At 40.9% G+C, this 27255-nt stretch overlaps 1 protein-coding gene across 1 annotated transcript in view; it reads right to left on the bottom strand.

The window, feature by feature from the left end:
• LOC113159306 (inositol polyphosphate-5-phosphatase A) overlaps nucleotides 1-27255 on the bottom strand; it is a 121597-nt gene that overhangs the window by 49758 nt on the left and 44584 nt on the right. The window contains exons 3-6 of the mRNA XM_026355928.2: nucleotides 27009-27109; nucleotides 26645-26732; nucleotides 3088-3151; nucleotides 1227-1330 (exon numbers count right to left, since the gene is read on the bottom strand). Coding sequence (XP_026211713.1) covers nucleotides 1227-1330; nucleotides 3088-3151; nucleotides 26645-26732; nucleotides 27009-27109 — 357 coding nt within the window. The remainder of the gene's footprint in view (nucleotides 1-1226; nucleotides 1331-3087; nucleotides 3152-26644; nucleotides 26733-27008; nucleotides 27110-27255) is intronic.

Genomic DNA, 27255 nt, shown 5'->3' with positions numbered 1-27255 from the left:
ATAACAACCAATTTCTCACTACGAAGGGGCCGGAGCAGGAGGAGGAGGGAGGCAAGGGAAAAAAAAATTTAAAAATACTTGCCGACCCTGATAGACTACACAAATCTGCTCTTTTTAAATGGGCTAACATTATCTGGAGTGCTGCTCTCTGGAGCATCATCCCAGATTCATATCCCAACCGGGAAAGAGGCATAAATCACCAGGCAAAAGTTTTCTCATCTCCGATCCTCAGTGTACACACTCACACGCACACCTCCTTTCTCTCTGCATCACTGCCATCATCCTTCTCACAATATGCCATGCCAGGTTTGTTTTGTGGTTTTCTTTGCTTGTCCTGTTAAATGCAGAACAATGCTTTGCTGTAATCATTTCAAATGGCTTTGCGCCTCAATCAGTGTAATTGGTTTTAGATCATCTGTGGAATGGGAAAGTGGGAAACCTGAGGTATCAAGCTGTTGTGTATGTGTGAGAATGCATATGTTTGTGTGTTTATCTTGGGTGGCTCAGCGTGGGCACAGGGCACAGAGAAATGGGGGGTGGTGGAGTGCGTGGGGGGGGGGGGGGGGGGGCCCTGCAGTGTGTGAAAGAGACGGAAATTGGGGGAAGTGTGTGAAGGGGCCGTATCCATCTGTTTTGCATATATTTGCGGAGGCGTCCGTCGGAGCATGGTTGACAGATGAGTGGGGAGTGCGGGGATGACACACGGGCGGTCATGCTCTTTATTACTATATCAGCACAGCTATGCTCAGCGCTCAGCTCCCCTCTGAAAGCACACCGCACCAAAAACCAGAAGACTGAACACAGCGGAGTGAGCACAGAAGTGCACCATGGGACGCGGGAGACACAATGAGGACTTTCTCTGTTTCTGGATTTGAATTTTTTAGATTGATTTGAGTTTAGATGAGTGGGGTGGCAGTCGGACTATTTTTTTATTACATTTTTTTTTACAATCAAATAGAATTTCCCTTTTTCTCTTTTTTTTCTTGTAAATATATAAACTTATTTCATGTACTTAAAAAACATTTGATTATACGTGTGATGAGGATAAAAGTGATTGACCACCTTTTTAAATGTAGCAGCTTTATTAAACCTTCAGACTGATTTTGATTTAGAGTTTCTATTTGTCATGAAACATTTTTCTTTTTTTACATCTGTCAGTCCACATCTCCACAGGAAGCTGTCATTAGATGACCACACTACCGTCAATCAAGTGTCACAGAACCCACCTCTGGAAAGTAGTCCTGTGGAAACTTCTCCTTCTCTAGCGTGGGTGTGTTTTCTAGTGTCTCAGAGCAGGTTTCCTTCCCCACCACCTTCTTGAATTTCTTGGCTAAAAGGAGCAGTAGGAGGGGGGGAACAGAGAGAGAAAGAGAGCAGGCAGACAGACAGAGAGGGGGAGGTGGAGAAACGGTATTGTTACCAACATGTCAGGTTAATTTCTGATGACCCTGTGTAGGAATAAGAAGCTCATTGAGAACGCCTTTTTCAGACAACTGCCCCACCTGCTGGTCAGGATGAGGAACTCAGCTAAAGAAGAAGAGTGTGTGAAGTCACAAAGTAGATCATGCTCGTCTTTAACCTCACAGGAAGATTGTTCAAGTCGATCACAAACACAGCCTCAGCAAAACTAATGTAAGTAGCAACACCTCACCTAGTGCGCATGTGCACATAATTTACTCTAATAATGAGATTTCCATTAGTTTTCATTAGAGTTTACAGAAGACCACAGTTTACTACCCACATTTGAAAATTGCAGTTGATCGAGATTCAAGTAAAGCTTAAGTAATACCTGTTATACTGTTGAACTGTTAACTGTTTTATTTAAAGACCTAACACATAAAATCTCTATAATTAGAGACTTTTTTTGTTTCCTTTAAGAGATTCTCTTGTATTTTGCACTAAACACAGTTTTAAACATTTTATTAAAGAGGAATTTTTGCTTTATTAAAAATCCCAACCCAATAACAACAAAGAGTGTCTCAAACTGTAAATCATGTTAGAGAGTTGTACACTATTACAACCATGGACTGACTTTATTGTTACAAACCTGATGTCAGATCAAATTCGATCTTTAAAGGACCCTTAATTAATAAGTCATTAGAAGACACCCAGCCTCTCTTTTAATGAGCTTATTGAGGTGAATTCAGCTGCTTCACTGAAAGCGTCCTCATTTTGTTTAGGCTGTTGTATTGTCATTGCCAGTGTTCAGAAGGTTACTTTTTACTTCTTACGAATGCAATGAAATCACTAGTTGCCCTGTAGTGGTTGGAGGATATCTGGGCGTTAAGAGAGCTCCTCGTTCGCCATCATATGGTGGTGCACTTAAGTCTGTCCCAGCAGCTTTGCTCCAGAAATGTAACCCCTGTGGAGCTTAACTGTAACGTAATGACAGTTTTTTAGTTAACTGGAGTTTATTCCAAATGCCTTTATTTTGGGATTAAACTGCATGTAACCAGTTACCTCTCAACACTATTCAGGGCTTAGTAAGATACTTAAAAAGGACAGAGTTGTCACTGTGTCAATAAAACCTGTGATTCTTCTAGTTTGACAAATCAAAGCTACTGAGTGATAAAAAAAAAAAAGAAAACCAATCTATAGTGGGACTTCTGTTATTAAATAAAATCTTTGAAGTATGTCTGTGTACATGGGGAGTGGTCGACCTGTCCCCTGCCTTCGCCCTGTCCTTCACTGGGGTAACTGGTGCTAATGCTGACTTGAGTCTAATAGAAAGCGAGGCGCCTCCACATCTATATCCCTTCTTTAATTAGCGTGGCCGCCGGACCCCGGGGCCCTCTGACACCACAGGCTGATGAGACTGCTGTAACTGTCCAATAACCCGCCGCAGACCATTACTGTGGGCCCGAAATCTTATGAATTAAATCCTAATATTAATAAGCATTACCATTCTGTCCTGCTCCCTTTACATTATCCTCAAAGCCAATCTTAGCTCGCTGGTTTTGATGGAAGCAAGAATAGCCTGCAAATGGTTGTGTGATATGCGGGGGGTGGGATGAGGGGGCATGATGTGAGGATTTCATTTCAAGGCAGTGTTGATGATGTATGTGTGTGCTGGAGGAGGGAACTCACCTTTGAAATCAAACTGGTGGATGTTTTTCAAAGACTCGTGGATAAAGTAGAAACTTCCAAGAGCCTACAAGAAAAAAAAAAAGAGTTGAGATCTGACACTTTTTCCAAGAATGATTCACATTTACATTGTTTAGACTAATTATTTCTCTAAACCCCCTGCTCATAACCTTTTTACAACATTGAGTGTTAAACTGGGCTCCAAGTGAGAGTCTCAGCCATCAACACTACACAGCACACTTCCCACAGCTCCACTCAATGGGAAGCCACAAACACCACACACCATCAGCTCCACAACAACAGGTGCAACATGCTCTCTGTACAGTACACTCAGTGAAACCCATTCCCGGGCTCAGAGTCTTCTAATGTGGCGAGTCAACAATTTGAGCTTTCAAAAGACACATTCACATGGACTTCTGAATGAGCAAAGATCAACTTCAATAGGCTTAAAATCTTAATTTTCCCTGTGAACAATCAGGAAACTTTCCCAGTCGGTGGACAAGCCAATCAAAGTCTGTGGGAAGAAGTGAGAGTTGTACAGAGAGGGATTTGATGCGGTTCACAGTCCACTACACTGCTTTCTGTTGCCCTTTTTACATTTAGGGCAAATGGAGGCAAAGCTCAAGCTCAATCCCTTGTGTCTTTGAGATAGCAGACCTTTGGCTTGGGATACTTCTAAGCCTCCTTTTTCTCTCTAAAGAGGGAGGCACAGGGTGGTGAGTAACTTTTCTTATAAAAGCTAGAGTGACCAAATTAAAACATGAGTAAGCGGGGAGAGAAAATTATGGCAAGACTTGAGGTTGGATGAGCAGATAGGTAAGACTTCCATGCTCAGGTACAGTAAAAAAATAAAAAAAATAATAAAAGGCAGGAGATGAAGAGGGGTTGAAGGTGTGTGACCAAAAGAAGGAGGAAACATCTGTAGAAGAAAAGGCTCTGCTGCAGGGGAGGATTTGGTTTCTCCTGTGTCTCCCTTTTAGCAGCGGGCGCAGGCGCCCGGGAGAAGATTTGGGCCAGGCCCGGCCGGTCTCTGCATTATTTATGAGCACCGGCACATCTTGAGATTAAACATTTGCTGATTTGTCAAAAGCACAAACATGAGATTCTGCCCATCTCCTTGACATATAAGTTCAGCTGACAGAAAAACACTGTCGCACATTTAATTGATGAGAACAGAGGACGGTGACCCAAACCCATGCCGCGCTACCCCCCTTCCCACCGGCACTCCTTCTCCTGCTCTGACGGAGGATGGAGAAAAAGGGAGAGGGGGTGTGAAGGCAGGACTCAAGGTCACTGCTTCCCATTGCGAGGAGACAGCTTCCAGGAAGGCCCCCCTACTGTTATTTGTGCTCACTTGTCTTTATGTTCTCTTTCACCTTAAAGTGCTAACAACAGACCCAGGGACAGAGACAGATAGGGAAACAGGGTGAGGGAGGAAAAACTGGCCTATTTGTCAAAATGGTGCCACTATGCTAACTGCTGCCGTTTGTGTGTGTGAATATTTCAGTGGGCAGTGAAGTAAAAAAAAATGTTGAAATGTGACATATGGGAAATTATAGAAGAAAAATCTTATTTATTTCTATTACAAATTAAATTGCAGTGCTACAGTTCCTCTGCATAGTTAAACGTATTACTACTGCTTGACTACTACTGAAAATTTTAAATATTTAGTAATTAATTAATGGTTTAAATCATTTATCAAGCCATGCTGACAAAGATTCATTGGTTGCAGCTGGTTGAAGGCAAGAGTTTCCTACCACTCTCAGTATTTGGGTTTTGGACTGTTGTAAAAAGGAAAATAAAATATAGAGAATTCAGTCTGAAATTTACAAATTGTCTGTGATAGATTTGAATCAATTAGTTAATTAAAATAAATCTACAAATTAATTAAATTATGACAATAATCATTAGTTGCAGCTTTACAAAGTACACTCACTGGCTGTAAAAAAAAATGTACTAGACCTTAAAACCTGATTAATGAGTGTAGGGACTCTTGAGTAATTATTGGCTGTAAAAAATAAAAATAAATCAATGATGAAACCCTTCACTTTGATTCCAAATAGCCAGTGACACTCTACAGTGGAAGTTGATCTCTCCATATGCCTTCAGTGCCTGAGATGGCTAAAAATAAAATTAATATGACATCAAACAAATCAGCATGAATCAATTTTCAAATAAATGATAAACAACTATGCTTAAGTGGCTATCCCTGTAATCGCAAAAACCTACTTAACCCTCGACCCTAATAAATATTTATTTGACATCGGGGTTCAGAACCTAGCAGCTGCTCTCTCTCCTCTGCCACCCTCCCGCACTCTTCATGAAGAAGCTATTATATTAGCAAGGCGCAATTAATCCATTTGTCTCCTTACATGACAGGCTCAAAATATTCATTAGGGCTGGACTGCGCTGACAGGCAATGCTTATCTTTTACCAGTAGCTTTACAATGGCCTGTGTCAAACGTATGTTTGTCACGTCCCTCCTTATTGATTAGCTGCCAGATTCACTTGAAATAATTAAAAGTATATTTTACATATTTATAAACCCCAGTGCAACGGTGGCTACTTAATTTTCCATTAGTAAAATGTAGTCTATTAAGTGCACCATGAGGGCTGTGGGGGGAGGCAAAGGGAAATGAGTAATCACCATAATTGTAGACAGAAAGACAATAACCGCACTATAAAAGCTGAGGTTTCATGACTCGTTCTGGCAATGCTATCTCTTATCACGACTTGTACTGGCTACGGCGCTCACAGATAAGGGCACACTGACACAATGGCAGCTGTGCTCACTCTTTGTGTGCATGTGTGTGCGGTCATGCCAGTGTGCAGTTGACATTTCCGAAACCCCAGCAGATACGGGCTGAACAAGTCCCAATAGACTGGCTGGTGGAAAATAGAGACTTGTGAGCTGCAGTACATAGGCTCCATACTTTGCTCCGCTGAATGCTTTATCGATACCGGGGGCTGCAAAAATTAGTTCTGGCCGACGAAGAGAAGCAGAAATTCTGTGACCTCTGAATAGATTTTCTGCGTTTAATGTGAAAAATGAGTCATAAACCAAACATAAAAGTAATAATTTTTCTTCAAGGTCTCACCTCCAATCTGTGCTGAGTAGCCTGTCCCAGGAGAGCTGACACATACACACTCCAGTGTCATTACAGTGTCACTGTGCAACTTCAGAGGGTAATGTTCTGCTGTCCCCCAAATGCAAGCAAAGTGCAGGATTATGGATTTGTGGAGCATAGCTATGAGAACATTATCCAATGAGTGTTTTAATAAGAAAAATAAATTAGACACTCCATGAGCACCATAGCAGGAGAAGCTGACTCGAGTATGTTAAGGGATGCATAAAAGCATAATTATAGTTTGAATCAGTTTGGACATTATTTCTAGCCATAACAATAACTAATTAATGAAGTCAAAGTCTAACCAGGCTTATCATCTGACAAGTAGTCAGACAATTGAACAGCACAGTTGCAATATTTAAACCACCTTTTATGTGAAAAAAAGCTAAGCATTGCTTTTGATATCCAGTTGTATTTTACCACTCTGTGTGGATTAGAGCTGACATGTTATAGTCAATAAATAGAGAGTGGAGTATCTGATTATTTGCCAAGGTCCCAAAGTCAGCAATAACTCATTCAACATCACCAGCAAAGAGAAGGGCCAAAACTACACCAACCTGACCCCCGTTGTACTAAACCATAATTATTTTTTAACAGCATTTCCTTTAAAGTGACACTTGCACTGTAGTCAAAATTATCTGTGTGCGGGTTGTAAGCCTCGTTACAGGAACCTCAGAGAAATATCTCCTCTGGGTTTTCTGTGGCATTTCGCCTGCTAGACAGCAGAGACAAAATGGGCTCTTTTCCACTTTATACCTCATTGCTCAGAAATCCCTGGAGTCCCCTCATCTGTCAAAACTCGAGTGATGCCACAATTCCACATAAACCTGCACACAGAAACATGACCGCAAATGCAACTTGGATATGTACAGACACACACACGCACACACATACAAGCACGTACACACGCGTGGTCTTATCGGAAAGGTCAATCAGATATGCTGTCATGAAGAAATGGTGTTGCGATATATCAGAAACACATATTCTGTCAAAACAGCTTAGAGCAGGATGCACAGACATAAACTCTGAGTAATAGGTGAATAACATCCTCATTAGCCACTAAGGACCAGCATTCATCCATGGTTAAACTCCAAACATACTCCATATCAAAGGCTGAATCCTTCAGCAGGAAATACTGAATATAAGAATCCACTTGTCTATTCTCACTATCAGCTCTATATCACACCAAGGAACCCATTGATATACAGGATCATGGGCTGAAAGAGCACCTTCACAGGAGGGTCTCTGCACAGGTCGCCGATACTGCACAAACAGCCTGTTTGTCATCCTTGGCAAGGAAAACACCACGACCTAGTGAGCAGCATATATAGCTTTTTCAGCGCAAAGATACAAATGGAGAAATCTTTTTTTATCGACACCTCCTGAGCCCACCGCCCACCCCTGGCCGCTATGTGTTTGCCAAGGCCCTCTCCCAGTGCCATTGATTGAGTATTCAGAGTATTGAGCCACAGTGTCTATTATTCATCGTCTGGCTGCAAGGCCTGACTGGATACACAGACAAAACTCTCATTAAAACTTCCTCTGTCACTTCCCGTGATTTGAAAGCAGCCTAAGCCTGAACCATCTGTCATCTCATGAAGGAGTTGTTGTCTCTGGGTTAGGTGTTTGTGTGTTGTTGGGGAGACACAGGTGACAAACAAAGGAATGAAAGTGAAATGCTGCATTAAAAGGAAACATGCTAACATAAAGACATTTAGCTTTAACGTTAAGATTCAAGTTAAGCTTACTTATAAAATGTGAAAGATCTAGTGGCATCTAGTGGTTAGACTGCAGAATGCAACTTTCTGAGCACCCCTCACACTCCCCACACCCCTGTTTCCAATCATGACGGACCATGGCGGTTGCAACAGGATGGCCTCCATGAAAGGGTCCCTATGTAGATGTATAAGAATCATTATACGCTAAGGAAAACAGTTTTACTTTCAGGTCCTTGGACACCAATGTCCGTCCATCTATTATCTTAACCACTTTTTCCAGTTAAGGGGAGAATGAGCCATTCCCAGCTGTCATTGGTCGAGAGACTGGGTACACCTTGGACAGGTCTCCAATCTATGACAGGGCTTATAGAGGCTGACAAATGTTCACACCTATGGGCAATTTAGAGTCACCAATTAACCCTAACAATCTGTGAGCTGTGCCTTTGGACTGTGGTTTCTCCCAAAGTCCAAAGACACACTGCACAGTTCATGCAACTAGAGTACCTGGAGGAAACCCACTCAGGCATTGAGAGAACATAAAAACTGCTAATGCAATAACAAGAGGAACAGCAGGTTTTGACTGACTCCAAGGCCACCTGAACCTCACTGGTTAAAGCTGACCTGTAGCATATCATTATGGTCAGATGACTCATTTTACATTTTACACTGCCAAAACTGCAATAACATTTGATTTATAATATCGACTTACAAAACCTGCAACTACAATACCATGTCTGCAAAGCTGTAAATAGTCATCACAATAAACAATAGATCTTTGACCTGTCACTGAATGGAGCATGATAAGCAAAACGAACATGAAGGATATGCACCAAACTGCATGTAAACCAATCCATCAGTTGTTGAAAGAGTTTACTCTGAATCATAAAAGCAAGTCTACTGGTAGTTCTAGAGAACCCCCTGTTACACCCCTGTCCAAATTAATTATTTTGTCATTTGGGATCTTAACGCTTGTTCAGTTGAATCCTCTAGTCTCTACCAAATCCTGACATACTAGACCTGATTCTGGGGACTATTGTGTATGTGGCGGTAGAAGCTAACAGCACATTTTTGGTAATAAGATGATTTTAAAAATCTCAGTTAGTGACTAGTTTCTCTAGATCACCTTTTTAAATTACCAGTAGTAGCTTTCTAACAATCCCTGACGTCTCCCATTCTGTCCATACGTCTGTGTCTGGGCTATCTGTGTCTCACTGTCATATAGCCTGGATCAAAAGTGGTCAACTCAGCAACCAACATTGCTGTCTCTAGATCCACAGTCTGAAACTTCTGTATTTGTTACATTTGCCAAACATCCATCAATTTATTGATTGTCTATTTCAAGTAAACCCCACCTCTGTATGGCTCATATGATACCTGTATCTTTTGGCGGTGTGTTTCCGGGCTTCCACTTCATTATTCTAAAATCTCCCAGAATGCAGGGCGACATACGCTCATGATTGATCCCAAAACCACTGATTTTATTTTCTTTTGAGGAAAATATTATGGATGGGTCTAAACAAGGCATAATTGGCCAAACCCACAGCCAGCGCCTGACCTGCCAACAATCCAGACCCACTCCCAAGGTTGGCTGCCTCCCTGGGAAATATTGTGCATTAATTTCATTTAGTCTCCCCTCCAACATTCAATGGTAGAAGTTAATTAAATTGCTTGTCCATTGTGTTCATCCACTTACAAAGTTAATGATATTGTGCCGGGGAATTAAAGAGCGTTTTATAAAGCGCACGGGATGGGAGCTGGCAGGCACTACATTGCCCAGTTGAACCCTGTCAGTCGGTGGGCTTCTGAACCCCCTAATTACCGGTGAAATGGATGCTTCCATCTGCCAATTTCCTGCCACGCTCATCTGTCGTGCAGTCGCTCCTCTAACCTGCCTGGCAAAGGAGTCTAAAGCAATAAAACCATCACAGCAATGACATTCAACAAAAAAAAAGAAAAGAAAAGAAAAGAAAAGAAAAGTGAATACAGGTATACATGATATGACTCAGACTTTAAAAGTGCTTCTTTATAATGCCAGGGCTTTCTTTTTTGCTCTAGACCACATTATGGGCTTCTTCAGCATAATCCAGATAAAAGACTTTGATAACTTTGTTAAAAATGCTCCATACACATAGTAATAGCACCTCATTTCTATTTTCAGAGGGCCGTTGTCTTCTGATATGGTGATGCACATTTAATAGAATACAAGCTGTTTCTGTAAAGATACAGTACATCAATCCAGTCCAAATTAAAACACAAAATATTTAATTTAATTCAATGCATAATTTCTGCAGTCACTAACTTCCAGTAAGTTTAGCTACAGATTAACAAGCGTCACTTGGGTTTGAGGCTCAACTGTCACAGAAAGCCTATGTTATAAACTGAAGGTGTGGGCATAGGAAGAATGCTGCTTTTATGCAATGCTCATCTTCAAAATCTGTTTGTTGTAAATCGCTTAGTTTCACAGAAGCACATTTCTTTATAAACAATCCAACTTCAACCTTCAGGAACATCTCGGGTATACACTATTTTAACAGTATTGTTACAATCACTTGATAGTAAGCACCCAGCTGTACTTGGTAACATACAGTAACATGTCCACAAGTTTCCACCATTATTTGTTTTTTCCAATTATTCCATCAATCTAAATTAAATTAGTCTAAATAAGTTGAGTCTGAAGAATGTAAATTAATGTCAATTTAGACTCATTTAAATTTGTCAAAGGACTATCAAAAAATAGCAATGGTCATTGCTTGGTTTCTCTAACCTAACCTAATCTAACCCTCAGCTCAGCAAATCTGACCTACTGAGGTCACGTTTTTCTGGTTTAGTATATGAACTCTCAGTCTCTTTAAGCCTAAGTAGAAAAAAAAACTACTGATATGCTTTAAATAAATCCTGTACAATCTGGAAATGTTACCTGTATTAAACAACATGTTCAAGGTGGTCTACAGAGAGTGCTTTAACCTAATTAAAGAGCAATGTCAAAGACTACTTTGTTGTCTCATGCTATGGTGACTTTTTGTTGACTAGAGTAGTTTAACAAAGACAGCAGAGCACTTATAAGGTCACCGATCCCTATTATTTAAACAGCTATGCTAAGCTTGTTCTATAACTTCATAATGAAGCTCAGGTCAAAAACACTGCAGTGGCCAATTTAATCAAGACAAGAACAACTAAAACAGGATGTAACATTCATTCAATGACAAACAGTGAAGAGCAATATGTGGGACAATTATAGTTCTAAAAGGAAATTATTTAGAGTATGTCCCTGCTAACAAGGTTAACTTCTCAACCTTAAGTGTATCAGACAACTGGAATTGGGCATGAAAAGACCTTTCTTCTTTCTTCACAGGAAAATAATCTTTTGAAAGCAATTTTCAAATAAACCACTGATCTTGGAGGCTGGGCGTGGTAAATGGCCTCTTTCTTTAAATAACTACACTCTCTGCGCTTGACAAAATCATCATTTTAAAAGGGGATATGAAGATGATGAATATTTGCCTTATTAGATTGTTCCCATAGATGAAAAATCAAAGTCTGAACAATTGAGGTATCCATTAGTAATTAAAGTGACATTACCTCCTCTCTATTTTCTCAGGCTGCCGCTTGGTTGCCAGAGCCATTATTCAATTGTTTCGGATGCTGGCGGATAAAATGCCTTTAATATACTTACATTCATTAATGTAAATCATATTTGGCTATGGATGTCCAATAATCAACGTGAATATTTCAACTTGTAATTCCCTGTCTGTAAAAGTATTCCCATTAGGGGAAGAGGCCCATGCAAATGACAGGTCTCTGAGCTCATTGATTTTTTTTTTTTTTTTTGGTCCATCTCTGCATTTTGGAAAGGCCGCTAATGTTGTCATAGACTGTTCATCAATCTATATTATTATCTGATTTAATATTGCGCCTATTCATATGGCCTCATTTGTGAAAGAATTGATTGAGTTAGGATCATACAAGTGACAGGGAGAATGGAAGCAATATCATTTTAACTAATCACTGTGGTTGAATAAAGAAGTTTCAGAAGTTTTTTTTTTTTTTTTAAGTTGATTGAATGCAGAACATGTTTACTTGCGTTTAATGAACACACTTTTTTTTACTTAAATCATTCTACTGCATTTATAGAAATGAAGCACATGTGCTCACATGCATGTCAAGCTCTGGGTTAGCTGACCCAACTTTCAATGCCAAATAATCAGTATTGAGCAAACTCAACTCTCCCTAAGGATGCTGGGATAGCTGTCAGAGTTGATGTCAGCTGGAAAAGTAATCAGTCAGCTTCTGTCCAGAGGCAGCTTTGATTCTGTCCCTGTCCCAAGCTGCTACCTCATGTGGCCTTGTAGTGACAAAGTGGTATCCTTGGCTACTCAGTGAGATACAGCTCTATTGCAGAGTCCCATAATAAAATATATTAGTTTGCTGCATCTTAGCGACATTACTTAGTGACTTGTGAGAAGAATTTATCAGGAAGATCCTTATTTGTCTGCATCAAGAGTCTTTCCTCCTCCCTTAGTACAAACACAACTCTTCCTAAATGAAGCCAACATCATCTAGATCATGAGCTATCTCGCGAAACATCTATAAAATATGACAGCTTCCACAGGACTGGGAGAATCATTGGTGGTCTACAGTACCTCATTGGGCCCAGAGACCAAAGAAGACTCTTCTCAAGATCACGCCAAGAACTCAACCCAGCAGAAGACTGGTTGCAATTCAGTTTTGAGGTCACGTTCAGAAAAATTATTTTTTTCCCCTAAATGTATAAAAAAAATAAGCAGCTTTCTGTCTATGTTCTGTCTGGGTATGAGCAGAGGCGTTTTCGGAGCACAACAGTGACCACAGGACCGTGAAGCTTTAGAGGAGCCTGCAAAAAAACACGCAGCGGCTCGTCTCAGGCTAAGACGCCCGTCCGGTGGCTCTTTGTGGCCTTCTTTGTCTTTATGTAAAAACCAATGCTCGCCAATGATGTGTTATGTAAAATTCCCAGAGGCTTGATTTAAATGGTTGGATATCCTCCATGCTAGCTTAGTTATACTCCAGTGCATCGCCCCTAAGAGCACATGGACGCTGCATGAAAAGCAAATGTAAATGCAGCCTCAGCTTCTTAGATAACAAGAAATTATGTCATGGATTTTTTCCCTCTTATTGTATTATTATAATAATAAATAAAAAAAAGAGCGAACAACAGAGGACTTTCTTACGCAGATGTTTCTTTTTATCCGTACAATCACAGCATCCAGCTTTCCCGTGGCCTCTCCTAAAAGAGACTTAAGGCAGAGGTCCTGTGCCAGGGTCAAGAGTGGCAGCAAACACACGTCTGCTCTCCTGTAAATATCACACCCACAAAATGTAGGAAGAAAAGAGGATTTGGAGGGGCCCAGGCAGGTCACCAACAAGTCTCCTGGGCTGCTTCTTTGAGGGCTTGACAGATTGACCAGGTGGTACCATATTGTATATAAGTCATGTGGAAGTGGAGCAGAATACAAAACGTAAGTGCATCTGTTACATTTGTTACCATACTACAGTGCAAGACAGGTGCCAACTTCTTATGATTTTTACTAACTTTGCCTGTCCAATGAATCAATACATGGGACTCCTTATCCACAGAAAACTAAAGTGATCTTAAAGGTGAAGCTATTTTTAAAATAGGATCAGATATGTATTCATAACACTGCTTTAATTTTATTACTTACTTTATTAAACTACGTATTTTAGTGTGTTATCCTTTGTAAGTTGTAAAATAATGAAAAATTATTAGTTTGAAGAGATACATTTTGTATTTGTCATCTACATTGCAAAAATATATAATTTCAATGAAGTGATCCAAACGCATGCTGGTTTAAGGGTTGTGGCCAACTAGCCCTGTCAAAATCAGCTTATTTTAATTAATATGTATGTTGTAAAAAAGATATATATAACTTATGTTAACTTTTGACGTTCCAATTTCCCATCTTTTTCTATCAACTGAAGGTACTATTATAATATAAAATATCCAATATTCCTATCAACTAACTCGGCAACTTCCTGCTCCTATACACTGACTCACTAAGTTCAGTTCTCTGTAGTTCAGCATTCTGAGAAATGCTACGTTTCCAGAAAGCCAACACATGCTTTGAAAAGTGGGTTCTGTGTCTTTTCAGAAATGCAATTAGGCAGTTAAAATTAAGAGCTTGAATTTAACAGAGATCATAACATCCAATCTAATTAGAGGGCTCTTTAATGAGTTGGTAATTAGCTACAGCTTGGTGCACACAAGATGCAGTTGTCGCTTGAACTCGTGCAGCGACCTTGCTAACTGGGGCACCTTTGTGTATGATTTGTTCCTACTTGGGATGCATTACTCAATCAAATATGGTTATATGGTTATGTTTTGCTTTATACCTTGTATTGATATAACAGGACATTTGAATATGTTTTGGATGTCAGACAGAGGTTTGAACTGCTCATCAGGTGAACATCAGGCTCCTCAGATCTTAGAGAGGAAAAAATTTTCTGACAAAAGTTTGAAATGCTACACCAAGAAAGAGGGTCTGTTGACCTGGAACATCAGGTTAAGCTTGAAGTTTCAAATTAATTTTCAGCAAGTCTGAATGAATTTTTGCTTTCAAGCTATTGTCAACACAACAGAGGGATATATGACATAAAACAATGCAGTAAACACAATTCTAAGGTGAATGAGTGTAGTCAGTGAATGAGCCTATATATGTGCTCAGTCAATCATAGAAGAGGCATGAAACAACACAGAGACAATACATCATAAGCTATAGCACGCCTCCACCCTCAAACAAACTGTTTCTTTGAGGGCAAGTTTCATCAGGCAGTCTGGAGGTCCCGTAGATGCATGCTGGCTTTCCATTTGCCCAGCACCGCCCCTCATCTTGTGAAGCCCGTCTCCCTCTGACCTCCAGAACCTTGCAGCGACTGCATTAATTTTCCTAACAAAAATCAATTGGCTGAGGAATGAGAGAAGGAGGAAGGTCCTCATCATTACATTGGGCAGGATACACCCTCTGGCTGGGAGTGTATGACTGTTTTTATGGGTAATAGTTTAACAGGGTAGGGGACAAAGGGATTGCTCATTTCCCCTGACCTCAGAGATGAGTCATTCCAAATAAACTTGCACATGCCCTATTTAATATCATTAAAAAATGAGGACTTAAAACAAGTTTGGGGTTATTTGATGTGAATTTGCTCTCTGTTAATCACAAGAAGGGAAGCATATGAGACAAATTAGCTTAGAAAGATGGCACTGGAGTGTTGAGGATTGAAAAGGGGGGAAAAAAATCATTCAGTCAAAGGCCAGAGGGTGCATATGACTGCAAATTCCAAGCTATGTGGTAGCTTCATTTTTGTTTGTCTATTTATATGCTGGCCAGCTGAACCGATTTGCAAACATTCCCCAGAAATCAGGGAAATAATGAGCCCTATCATTAACTAGTAAATTCAGTCCAGAGCTCTGGCTTCCTATTTTATAATGAAGTTCAAAATGCGCTTTATGAGCTATTAATATGTAGTACATAACATAAACATGACAACAATATTGGCTGCACATTTGAAGATCTGAATAAACTGTCCACGGTGAGCAGAGTATAGAGTTATGACAGTTAAAGGGAAAAGGCACGCACTGTATGGAAAGCTTGTGATGCCATTACTCTGACAGCAAGTGAGGGATCATAAGCCCTGGGAGGGAGGAGGAGTGACTGAGAGTGTGTGTGTTTAAAATGGCCTATGTGTTTAAAATGTGCTGCACAATACCTGCTAATTCTATTAAGTGCTTCCATGGTGTGGCTGTGTGGTTATGGGTTGATGTAAATGGACGGCTGGTTGACTAAACAATGCAATAGCATTAGAATAAGGTGATTGGATGACAGAGTGGAGTAGAAGGCCCAAGCTCAGCCACCCCGGGCCTTGCCAAGTCCATTACGAGTATTGAAGACATCTTGAAATCCGTCACGGGGTGTTGCCAGTCATGAGAGAGAAGGGGTTGTTGTTTTGTTTAGCCTTCATTGTCAAGATGGCTCCCACGTTGCAACATCCAGTTGTAGGTAATGCAATCAAATAAAGACCTCACAAACAATCCCCCCACCCTCTTTCAATCTACTCTGGAACCTTTAGGCCATTTTAGGCAACACTGGTCGTTATCGGGCTCAAGGACAAGCACAGTCTTGAGTTGTGTTTTCACTGCCACAAATCCATCACTGTCTGATTTCAGGATGTGTACCTGTTTCCATTAATCATTTCTAAAGCTGCTAACAGCACAAAGTGGAGTAAAACAGGAAAGGTTGACAGGGAAGAGGAGAACTTGTAGCACAGGCTTGCTGTGGACCTGTAAAAATACATTCCTCTCACATTGCAGGCTGATTAACTTACCACAGTTGCTATAAGTTTTAAGTTGTCGGATAAGTACTTTTCTTTGTTCATTTTATTAAATGGTTCTGCACTGTGTGCTACAGCTTTTATACATTTACATTATTACATTTATTTATTCTACATTTAATTCACTGTATTAAACAAAAACATATTGCTGTCTAGTTTTCTTAATAGACATTTTAAGTTATCATTAGAACCTCTATTACATAAAATTACATTTAGCATAATTTGGTACAGTAGCATTGATTATGAAGTACAGATAACCTCTCTACTAAATGTGTCTCATGACAACATTAAGTTACCTACCCTAATATGTCAGTGACCCTTCTCTAAAATCTTTATCCATATATTTACATACTCATTAAGGTTTAAATTTTGCTCAAGGACACTTCTGTGTGGGATCAAACCACCAACCTTTCAGTGGAATTGTTTCATATCAGGTATAGCAGATACTCCTCCTTTCTGTATGTGCTTACAATCCCAGCTTTACTCCTATTACCCCCCTCACTCTGAGAGCCAGTCTTTAAAAGCACTTGTGTGGAGTGTGACTGTTTAAGTGTGTTCTTCAGTGAAGTTGTTTTTGTTCTGCTGTTAATTACTCCACAGCACAGCCCTGACCGCAGGAGCCTCGTGCTATCTTCCAACTGGGGAGAAATTGCTTGGATTTCATCTAACGATTTCCCTCCCGGTATTAACCAGCTGTGCGTGACATCAGCCTCGACTGAAATCAATTCCATGAGAATGTGTCGTTTTCTTCAGACAGACAGTTGAGCCAGGATGAGAGGGAGAATCACGGACTGGCACTTCCACCACTGAGAGGCAGTGTAGATTAGAGGCTGGTTACTTAACGCAGGTGCCTCACCCCTGCTCCTCCTCCCTACTTCTGTACATGTTACCTGGCATGGGGAAGGGTGCTCCCAAAGGAGGAGGGATATATATTTATATATATATATATATATATAGATATAGATATATATGTAAACAGTTAGGCAGGAGAAAGGTCAGGCAGGCTGAATGTGGCAGGCAAACAGGCAGTGGTGGTCTGGAGGCCTGGGGATGAATCACAGGAGAATTGGTGCATGGCAGTGAATGAATAACCCGCCATCGCTCCCCAAACCCCATTATTTCTCTCCTTCTCCAGCGAGGCCAGAAATTCATGTCTGCGCATGCTGCCAGTTCATTAGGGGGAGGATGTCATTCCTCTTCTGACTGTGGCAGGACAGGCCAGGCGGGCCCCAGGAGGGCCCGGCCCTGTTTAATTCCACATCAACCTCTCCGCTGAGGGCCTTAATCTCTGCTTGTGTGATCAATACTGTATCAGTGTAAATTAAAATGACAATTGTGAAGTAATTAAGCCTGTTAATGCTTGATTCAAATGTCTTTATTTGCCTGAGGAGAAGCAAGCGGTGGATAGATGTACTATATGTGAGTGTGGGTTATTTCATGTGTTGTTGTTTTTTTTGTAGGGGGTAAATTGCTATGTAAACAGCTATGTCCACAGTGACAGGTAAAGCTTTAATCGACACAGCCTGATGTTGCCGCCACAGCCACCAAAAGGAGGGTTTAACAAAAGCAGATTAACTCTCCACCCATGCCGGTCCAGAGACCTCTCCAATTTCGGAGGAGGATAACCCAATTGCTGAAATCTGATTTGTACAACCAAACCCAATTACAGCCATATTAGATGAGAAGTGGCAGGGAGAGAACGCTTGCTGAGGGAGGCAGGAAAAACAGAGCGGGTGAAAGGCTTGGGAGAGGGTGCAGGGGGAAAAAAGAAACGTTACACAATAAAAATGCACTTAACTATAGAATGAAGCCCAGCAGTAATTGTGTGATTTGATTATTTTTGTCTCCCTCCTCACTTGACTTTTGAAAGGCTATTTAGAGTCATTGTTAGAGTGAGATAAATGGGGCACAATGTTAACCTTGTCCCAGTGTGTGTGCATGTGTGTTTGTGTGTCCTGTCTCATGTGAAGTGATGTGATGTGTAAGTGAAAAGAAAATGAAATGATCACATTGTTGGTTGTTATTATGACAGGCTCACAGCCCGTAGCCAACGACCCTCCACTCTCTCTTAGCCCAGACTCACCAATTACACCCAATCCCGCTGGTTAGGGGCCACACAGGGTCCAGCAACCACACTTCCTACTGCAACTGTTGCCTTGCAGAGATGGAACCTAACACCACTAACAATCACACCTGCACTCTCCGCTTTTTGTTTCATCATCTTTCTCATGCTCCCTAACTTGAACATCTATTCCAAATGACACACACAACAATTACACCAAGTGCCACTGGTGACTAGCAGTCCATCCTGTGCAGCCCTAAGTCAAGCTAATGAAGCAGCTAACAGAATTTTCCACTGTGGAAAATGCCTATATCTCACAATTAGCAGCTAACAAGTCATGTGTTGACAAAACAAGAGGAAGCCATTAGCACAGCGGTATAGATCAGTCGTGGACGTGTCCATCACTGCTCAGCTCATTCACTGAAAAAGCAGACAGCTGTGACAAAGCAATAATTCTATGACACTGTTGTCACTGTTGTTGAAGCACCTCGGTGACAGTTGGAGGAAATCGCTTGGAGGCACAGTTATTTGGCAGCTTCACAGCTAATGTCCCACAGTGCTGCGACTGCTTCGGATAAATAATAAGAATGCTCATTGTAGTTGATGTGCACCATCTACATCATACATGTACATGACTACCATTTAGGAAGTCAAGGTTAAGTAAAAATTTTCTTCCGTAGTAAGTGTGCTCTGTCCATCGTAAGCTGTTAAACCCCTAAAATCCAACCGACTTTATCACAAACCTAAGCAGGGTCCTGAGTGACGCAGTGCCATGAATTATTAAATACATGCCAATAGTGAACAGATAGAAAGCCTCCCTGCTGAAAAACACCGGCAACCTGTGGGTATTTAATTAGCAGGGTGGGCGCTCCTGTGCATGCCTGATCATGCAGGGGAAAGAACACCCAGGGGCCTTTCAGGAGGCCGGAGAAAAGCTTAGTGGTGTATTGGTTTGCATCCAAGCTCTCCGATCCATCATGCTGTCTGTTGACTGGTGGTTGCAGAGCAAGCCCTTATTAATTATCAGCTCATTTAGAGAGAGGAGGGGGTGTCAAGGGTGGAGTGTGGTTTGTAGGTGTTAGGTCTACTTAGATCAATGGAAGCAATCACTCTGAGCGAACTCTGCTTACAGTGATTAAGGTCAAATTGGACTGTCATGTCCTGACTGTTTCCTCCAGGAGAGGATGAGCACCTGAGATGGAGATACAAGGGGCTTGTTAGCTGGAAAAGAGTCGACCACCATTGCCGTTGCTTGTTGGAAAGCATTAGTGATTGGTTTTCAGACTAGAGGTTCAAACACACCTAAATAGGAGTAAAAACACTAAAATCTCTCTACATAGTAAATCAAACTGTTTAAATGTTGGCCACAATTATTTTACATTGAAAACTCCCAGCTCTCTACACACTGTTGATAATGAGTGTGTAAATCTTGCAGTGCTCGCAGAGCGAGTCCCTCCCTTATTCCACAGTTAACTAAATACATAAAATACTGTTGCTTGCCAATGTATCATAAATAATAATTAAAATATACATTATATCTAATGCCCTAGCACTGAAAGAATACTCTCTGCATAATGGGCACTTTTTGTTTCTTACTTCTTTCTTCTTATAAATATTAAATTACAATCAATGATGAGATCAATGAGATATAAAACTTACTACAAAAGCTGGATAACTGAAATTCTCTGCTTGATTAGAAGGGACAGCCCCATTAACCTTTTAGTCCTGGTAACAGGGGGTTTTCAAAGACATGTTTGAAAAAAGATACATATTGTATCTGAATGCTTCCACCACTCACACACACTAAATGTCAACATAATCATAAGATTTTGCATCGTATAGGCATGTTTAAATATTCATATGCACGTGTGTTGAATGCATGTGAAGATCTTGGAAGAGTAAAAGTGTCTGTGGTGAGGTGGGTGGGGGTCTTTTTTTTCTCCTTGGAGAGAGAGACTGTGGGAGCTGTGAGGGCTCTCAATAGAAAGAGGATTATGGAAATCAAAGCTGAGAGATTAGCTAATGGGAATATAATGGCCACTGACTGCCTGGGTCAGCTGGGCCATGCAAATGAAGCTGATACAACGAGCGGTGGAGTAAGAATCAATATGTATGGACAAAGTGCTGGTCAGAGATAAGCCTATATCCTATCAGTAAGGCTGCACAGAGAAACATGTATGTGCAGACACAGACAAACAGAGTGAGCTGAAGTCAGCAGACAGGAGTGAGCTTTCAGCGAGAGGACCCAGCTCAAGTGGGGAACCGGAGACATCGCCAGCTCTGGGCCCGCTCTCTCTCACTGATGTCAACAGGCAGCATGCGATTCTCCTCAACGCCCTGGCTCTCGTCCCCACTGACACAGCACTGAGATGCAGATGCTGGTCGGGCCCTGCTCTCCATGCTTCATCAAATATCTATTCATCCCACCTTGGCCACAAAACAGAGCAAACGTCCTTGTGGACAATCAATAGTGCTGGGACCAGGACAGCCAAATATTACAACAGCATTTAGATACAATAAGTATTTGATTTTCCTACCGACTCTGGACAATCTGACATCCACCATTTAAGATGTGCAGATATTAACCTTCTACAGATGTATGAGGTAAAGTGGGTGTCGTAAAACTCAATTGACTAGGACACATGACAGCTTTCATCATTAAACTAAATGGAACATCGCCTCTGTTATATATTAGAATACCATTTTTAAGCGTGTCAGAAAAATTTCAATTTCAGGTGGGAGCGGCAGGACTCCGGCTTCCTGTGCCTGGCCTCTCCCCTCTCATTTCCATTCCTGCCCGCTCGGCACAGCCATTCATCAGGATCTGGGCAGAGGACACCTCCCGTCTGCTCACAAATGCATGGAGCAGGCAATAAAATTAACCTTGTGGCAATTGTTTTCCCACCCGTTTGATGGCCCCGTGTCAGCTCATCTGTTACAGCGGGAAGGAATAATAATAAAAAAAAAAAGTCAAGCTTGGATGTGCAAAAATTATGACCTGGGAGGGGTGGGGTACCTGAATGGAGCCGAGCTAATGCCAGATTATGGAGTCAAAACCCGATCAATCAGCGTTAGAGAGTAGCTGAAAAGATGCTTGCTTGTTGATTTGTGTCTGGGAACAATAAAGAGCATCAGGAGCCTGGTCGCTGGGTATTATGAAGACTACTCGGCAACAAGATGGTGTGATATTTTACAGTTCAGCTAGCCTCCATCCCTGACCTGGCCCTTTCACAGGGCGGGGAGGGACAAGACTGAGGAGGGAAGGGTAAGAGGTGGGGGGAATAAAAATCCTTCAGAGGGTGTTTATTTGCTCTCAACACCACCTAAGCGATCAATATTTTTAATTTGGGTCCGAGTTATTATTTTTCACATCACTGCGCCGGAGAGCAGAGTAAAGTGGCTCATATTTTAGCACTAAAAAGATCGATATGACAGGCTCACCTTCACTCTGCCCCCTCTGTGGTTGGGGCCCGCACATCATAATGGACGGTGGCAAGGTACACCCGGCCCGCCTCATGCTGGAATCACATCATTATCTGTCGCTGCAACACACACACAAACACACGCACACACCACCACCACAACAACATCCCACCCTCCACCGCAGGACAACAACACCTCCACCTCTAACACAGCTGATTTACTCCCCTCGGCTACATCCCATCCAAACACACTCACACTGGTAAACACTTTATCAGAGCGCTGTTTGTGAGGAGAGGCTTACGTGTGTGTTTGTGTCTGTGAGAGCAGCCCTTGAGCAGTACTGTGACGATCCCGGAGGGCAAAAGCCTCGGCTCCCCCAGATTTGACTTCTTGTAATAAATGCATCAATTTCACCACCTCTTTACACAACCCATTAATTATAGCTACATTTTCAGTCAAAATATTTTCACACAGGGAATGCCCACTCTCTCCGTCTCATAACTCACGTCTGATGGCAGATTCATTGATTGTCGCTCAACACATGTCAAGAGTGTATGTGTGCGTGTTTTTTACGTGTGTCCCTGCGCAGGTGTTTGTTTGGCCTTGCCACTATATGTGTGTGTGTGTGTGTGTGTGTGTGTGTATGCACTTATGTCTGGCCTGAGAGAATGAGTGATGGCCAGGCAGAGTTATGGCCTGGCGATATTACTGAGCTGACATCTACTCCATTCAAGTGGCCTCAGTCGGTGCCGTACCTCTCACCATATTGAAATAAGAGCTCTCTTGAATTTACTTTGCAATATTTTAACCTGCTTATATGCTGCTGCTGCGGTCTTTTTTAAGACAGAGCCGAGAGGTGGAGGGGGGCTGATCCTGCTTGTTAACCTCTGTATCTAAAACCAACAGACACAGACAGACCCTCAGTAGACTCCTCTGTAAGGAGGAGGGGTCTCTTCCACTTTTGCTGGAAACTACATAATCTCTATATGCAACCAGGTTTTGATTCATCATAAAGTGGTGGAACAGGGGGGCGATAAAGGATGCAGTATAAAAATAAAAAATAAAAAAAAAAAGCTAATAAATGCAAGTGACACGCATTTCTAGGTAATACCATAAACACACTCGCACTGGGGCTGTCAGCACAGAGGGACACTAAGTGTTCATAAATTCCTGGCCGACCATAGCGATACTGATGATTGCATTACAGCTCGCTGCCTGGAGGAGAATTAAGGAGTCACCTATGGAGCAGAGTAAGGCTGAGCCACTGGCAGCTAGTGAAAGGGCTGCTCTACTGAACAAAGATCATTGAGGCAGCTGAGACAGGAAAGGCAAAGATTAGGAGTTTAGCTAATTAATCATCTGTTAATCAGTTCGTTGAAAGCCTTAAATCTACAGAGATAGGGTTTCTGTGCTTTGTTTAAACACTTATCAACATGTGGCTGCTGAGGGGGGTCAGACAATCACAGTAAACTGCACACCAAAGCATCTTAAAGAAAGAATGGTAGAAAGGATTTTGTTCTCATTTTTCCTTGGCTTTCTTCAAGTGAGTGACTAACGTCAGGACACGTCTGTGCATCATCTACAGTTTCAACATCAAGCAGCCAGAAATCAAAAACTGCAACAACAGCTGGATGGATTATCTTCAATAGTGAGACATCTCTGTATATATCTACATGGATACATGCATACAGTACAGTACAGGCACAGCCACAGGATAAAAAGAGACAGCAGTGTTGTGTCAAGCCACAGAGCCTGATTTATCCTCTGTCGCTGCTCTCATTCCTGTCCTACAGACCACAGACATGAGGGATGCCTTTAATTTCCCATTAAAATGCCCTGGAACAACTGAGGGCTGAGGAGGCGGTGTATGTGTGTGTGTCACTGTGAGTCACTGTCTGTGTATGTGGATAGCTTGATTAGACAGTTTGACAGTGGTGTGTTTGTGCATGTACTGTAGGCTTGCAGGCATTTCTGTTAAGCTGCACAGACACCACAGTGAGAAAGCTGTAACATTAGCGCACATCACTGCAGATGACATGAGCTGCAGCTCCAGGGCCAGGCCCACGATAAATATTAATGGCCAAGAACAAGTGGATTGGGAGTTGAGTTATCAGGGCGGGCCTTCCTAATTGACATTTTACCTGCTGTATACCTTAACAGGGCTGTAAAACACCAGGCCCAGGGCTATGCCAAAGGGGGGACATGTCAGTCAAGCTCTTCCCCCATCACTGCTACTTTCCTCTGGGAGGAGAGAAAAAGCTCTTTTCATTGTTCTGATTTGGCATCAAGGTGCAACATATCGCATTTCAACATCAGGAAATAACTATCATGCATAGTCTGAGGAAATATAGATACAATAAAATCTACACTGCATTTTAGAGTTTGTATAAGTATGTATCAGCAGGTTGGATTTGATATATACAGAAGTCCATTTCTTATATAGATTTTTCAGACTTTAATATTTCCACACATGACAGTTTCCACAATGACAGTTAGGTCTAATGACCATTTTCATTTGCCAATATTTCATTTTCATTTGCTTAATTCATCTTTTGGTCCATAAAATGTCACAATATAATAATATTAATAATAATAATAATAAATATATATGCAAATATTAAAATAATAATACAAAATCAGATAAACCCCACTAAACCCGAAATGGCAACACACCCACGCTTAACTCTCCACAACTCAAAAGAGTTCATTTAAATCTGAACTACAGAAGACAAAGGAAACAAACATTCATGACTGAGAATGTGGAACCAGTCAAACTGTATGATCAAACAAATTACATTAAATAGTTACTAATTAAGTCTGAGTTGATCATCAAATTGATTTGTTTTTTCCAGTTCAATTCACAGTTGCAAAAAAACGGCCTCTCATTACAGTTCTTCACCTCCATTCTTCTCTTTCACTGACACAGAAATGTAAATCTAACACAGTGTCATGATGGCCAGGCATGTAAACAAGAGTGTAAGGCCTTCACCTTACACTCATTCACTTGTCTACTTCCAAAGAGTCTACACACACATAACTGAATACAAAAACACTATCAAATACACGGGACCCAGAAAAGTGTTCTCACTTACATTATCTGAAAATTGACAGGCGGGGCAGACAACAAACAATTATCCCCAGAGCACGGGGGGTGGGGGGGATCGAAGATTGAGAAAACAAATACGGGTGATGTCACTGAAGCTAAATGGCAAGCCCTGTGTGAGAAAGACTGGAGAGTCTATTCATATTTACTGTTGCCAGGATTTCAATATCAACATCATAGAAAGCACATCAGATGTTTCTCTTTCCACTGACTGATTCACAAAGAGACACACAAGCTGCCATCTCTATTTGATGAAAATACAACAAAAAGGTTAATCTATAGACAAACACCATTAAATAAACAGCTCATAATGCTGGGATATTAGCTGCACTTATATGAAATGGCAGATAATTATATTTTGTAAAGGCCAATGTTTGTAATATTTTTTTAAAAAGACCAAATGCGACTGAGTGGGTGCTGTGATTTATGAGCGTTTGTGGCGGTGCAGTGTAGCGTGGTGATAAAACCAAAAACATGGAGGAGAGCCAAGACAGACAGAAGTCCCAGACAAACTGAGAACACAGTCTGTGTCTGTAACCAAATGAGTCCTATTCTATGGTCATAATCCTAAGAAGACAAAGAAGATCACCTGACATATCTAGTCCCTGTCAGTTAGGTGTCAAAAATAAAATGACACTTTAAGCCATATAAACCAGAGGACAGTTACAGAGAGCAAGATTCAAGTCTGCTGCTCTTAACATCAGGTTTGAGTATTTGGCTCCACCATGAGGCCATATTAAATACAACTGCTGAGCTGTGAGATAAGTGCAGTATATCAATGAGAAGGGGAAGTCACCAAAATAACAATTATTACAACTATATTTCTATACATGACCATATTATTATTGATGATCTTTGTATAACTATTTTATATCATTGTTATGTTGTTTGACAATTTGCTCGATTTGGAACATAACTTGTAGAGATGTTCAAGGAAGTGACATATATTATGAGTCATCTGACGGGCAACAATATTGCTTGTAAATCTTATTTGAATCACATGTAAGGTAGGTCAGGCCTACAGGCCACACTGAAGAAGAGTTACTGTTTGAAACGTTAAAGGAAAAGTTTGACAAGGAGTGCTGTTCTATTTGGATTTTTTAGTCTTTAGACAGAGGACTTGGTAACCAATTGACTTTTTTCTTATATTCATATTCTAAAATGTAAAATTCTAATATTTGTATTGACTTAGTTTCATTAATTAAATTAGCCTGTTTGTTGACTAAATATGTATTATTGTGAAAGAATGATGGCTTTGCTTATTATTGCTGATAATTAATAAAAAATAAAAATAAAAAGAAGTCCCAAAATATTTTACCAGCTCTAACTTGACTGCTGACAACAAATATCTACTGCCATCCTGTGGCCATCTGAGGGAAAAATTGCACGGGAGCAGGGCACAGAGAGAAATACCTGCCTGTGCACAATGTAATTATTAGATATCACTAAGTGCCTCTGTATTGTTTTTCTTGGTATTATAAGTTTCAGGTTAATCGTTTTGTAAAGGTTTGTTCTCCCATTTAATTCAAGTAATTTCAAACCAAATATTAATTATCTTGACATGTTTGTTACAATTACACTTTCACAAATCTATTTACTGCAAATCAACCACAAGCTAAAATTCCACCAGTGTCGTAATTTAAGTGCTGTGATTACAAAATGACTCAAGTAAAAAAGCATGTTTGTTTGTAGATACTTACCCATAGAATGTCATTGCATCATTAATGTAAGAAACAACACTTACTGTGAAATGCTCCTGGGATTTGTAGTTCTCATCGAGGTAGATGCGGGCTCTGCTGTACTCTTTCATGGCATCACTGGACAACAGTTCTCTGATGGACAGAGCACAAACACATATAAAAGTATTAAGAAATAGTTAATTATCCTGATGCAGGATTTAAACAGTAAAAAAAAACAAGTAAAAACATTTGTTGTACTGTCGTACAGCTTTGATGCGACCAGTGGGGGGAGTAGTCCGCTCATTTACTAGAGTACTCCCTCTTGTCCACAAGCCATTAAATTGGTGTTTCTGAATCACTATACAGCTGTTACCACTATAAAATATAAACAAAAAGCCCAGAACACTACATTATGAGCCCAGTACTTACTTGACAAAACTATCCACATGTGACATGGATTCCGCATAATTCTTGCCACCCACCTCTTGGCAGTGCACTGCCAAGAAGTGAGGCTTATGTGACTGGACTGCCTGTAGAGGAAGGGAGAGAAAAACAGGTCAGAAAGCAAGGAAAGTGACAAACAGTACCATTCCACTTTATAGCAAATGCATCTATAACAGATGTAACAACACTACAGCAAGCCCATTTGCTCATAATAAACAAAACTTAAGTTGAA

This window comes from Anabas testudineus, chromosome 15 (genome assembly GCF_900324465.2).
Source record: "Anabas testudineus chromosome 15, fAnaTes1.2, whole genome shotgun sequence".
Classification (NCBI taxonomy): domain Eukaryota; kingdom Metazoa; phylum Chordata; class Actinopteri; order Anabantiformes; family Anabantidae; genus Anabas; species Anabas testudineus.
This window is presented reverse-complemented; position numbering and strand designations above follow the sequence as displayed.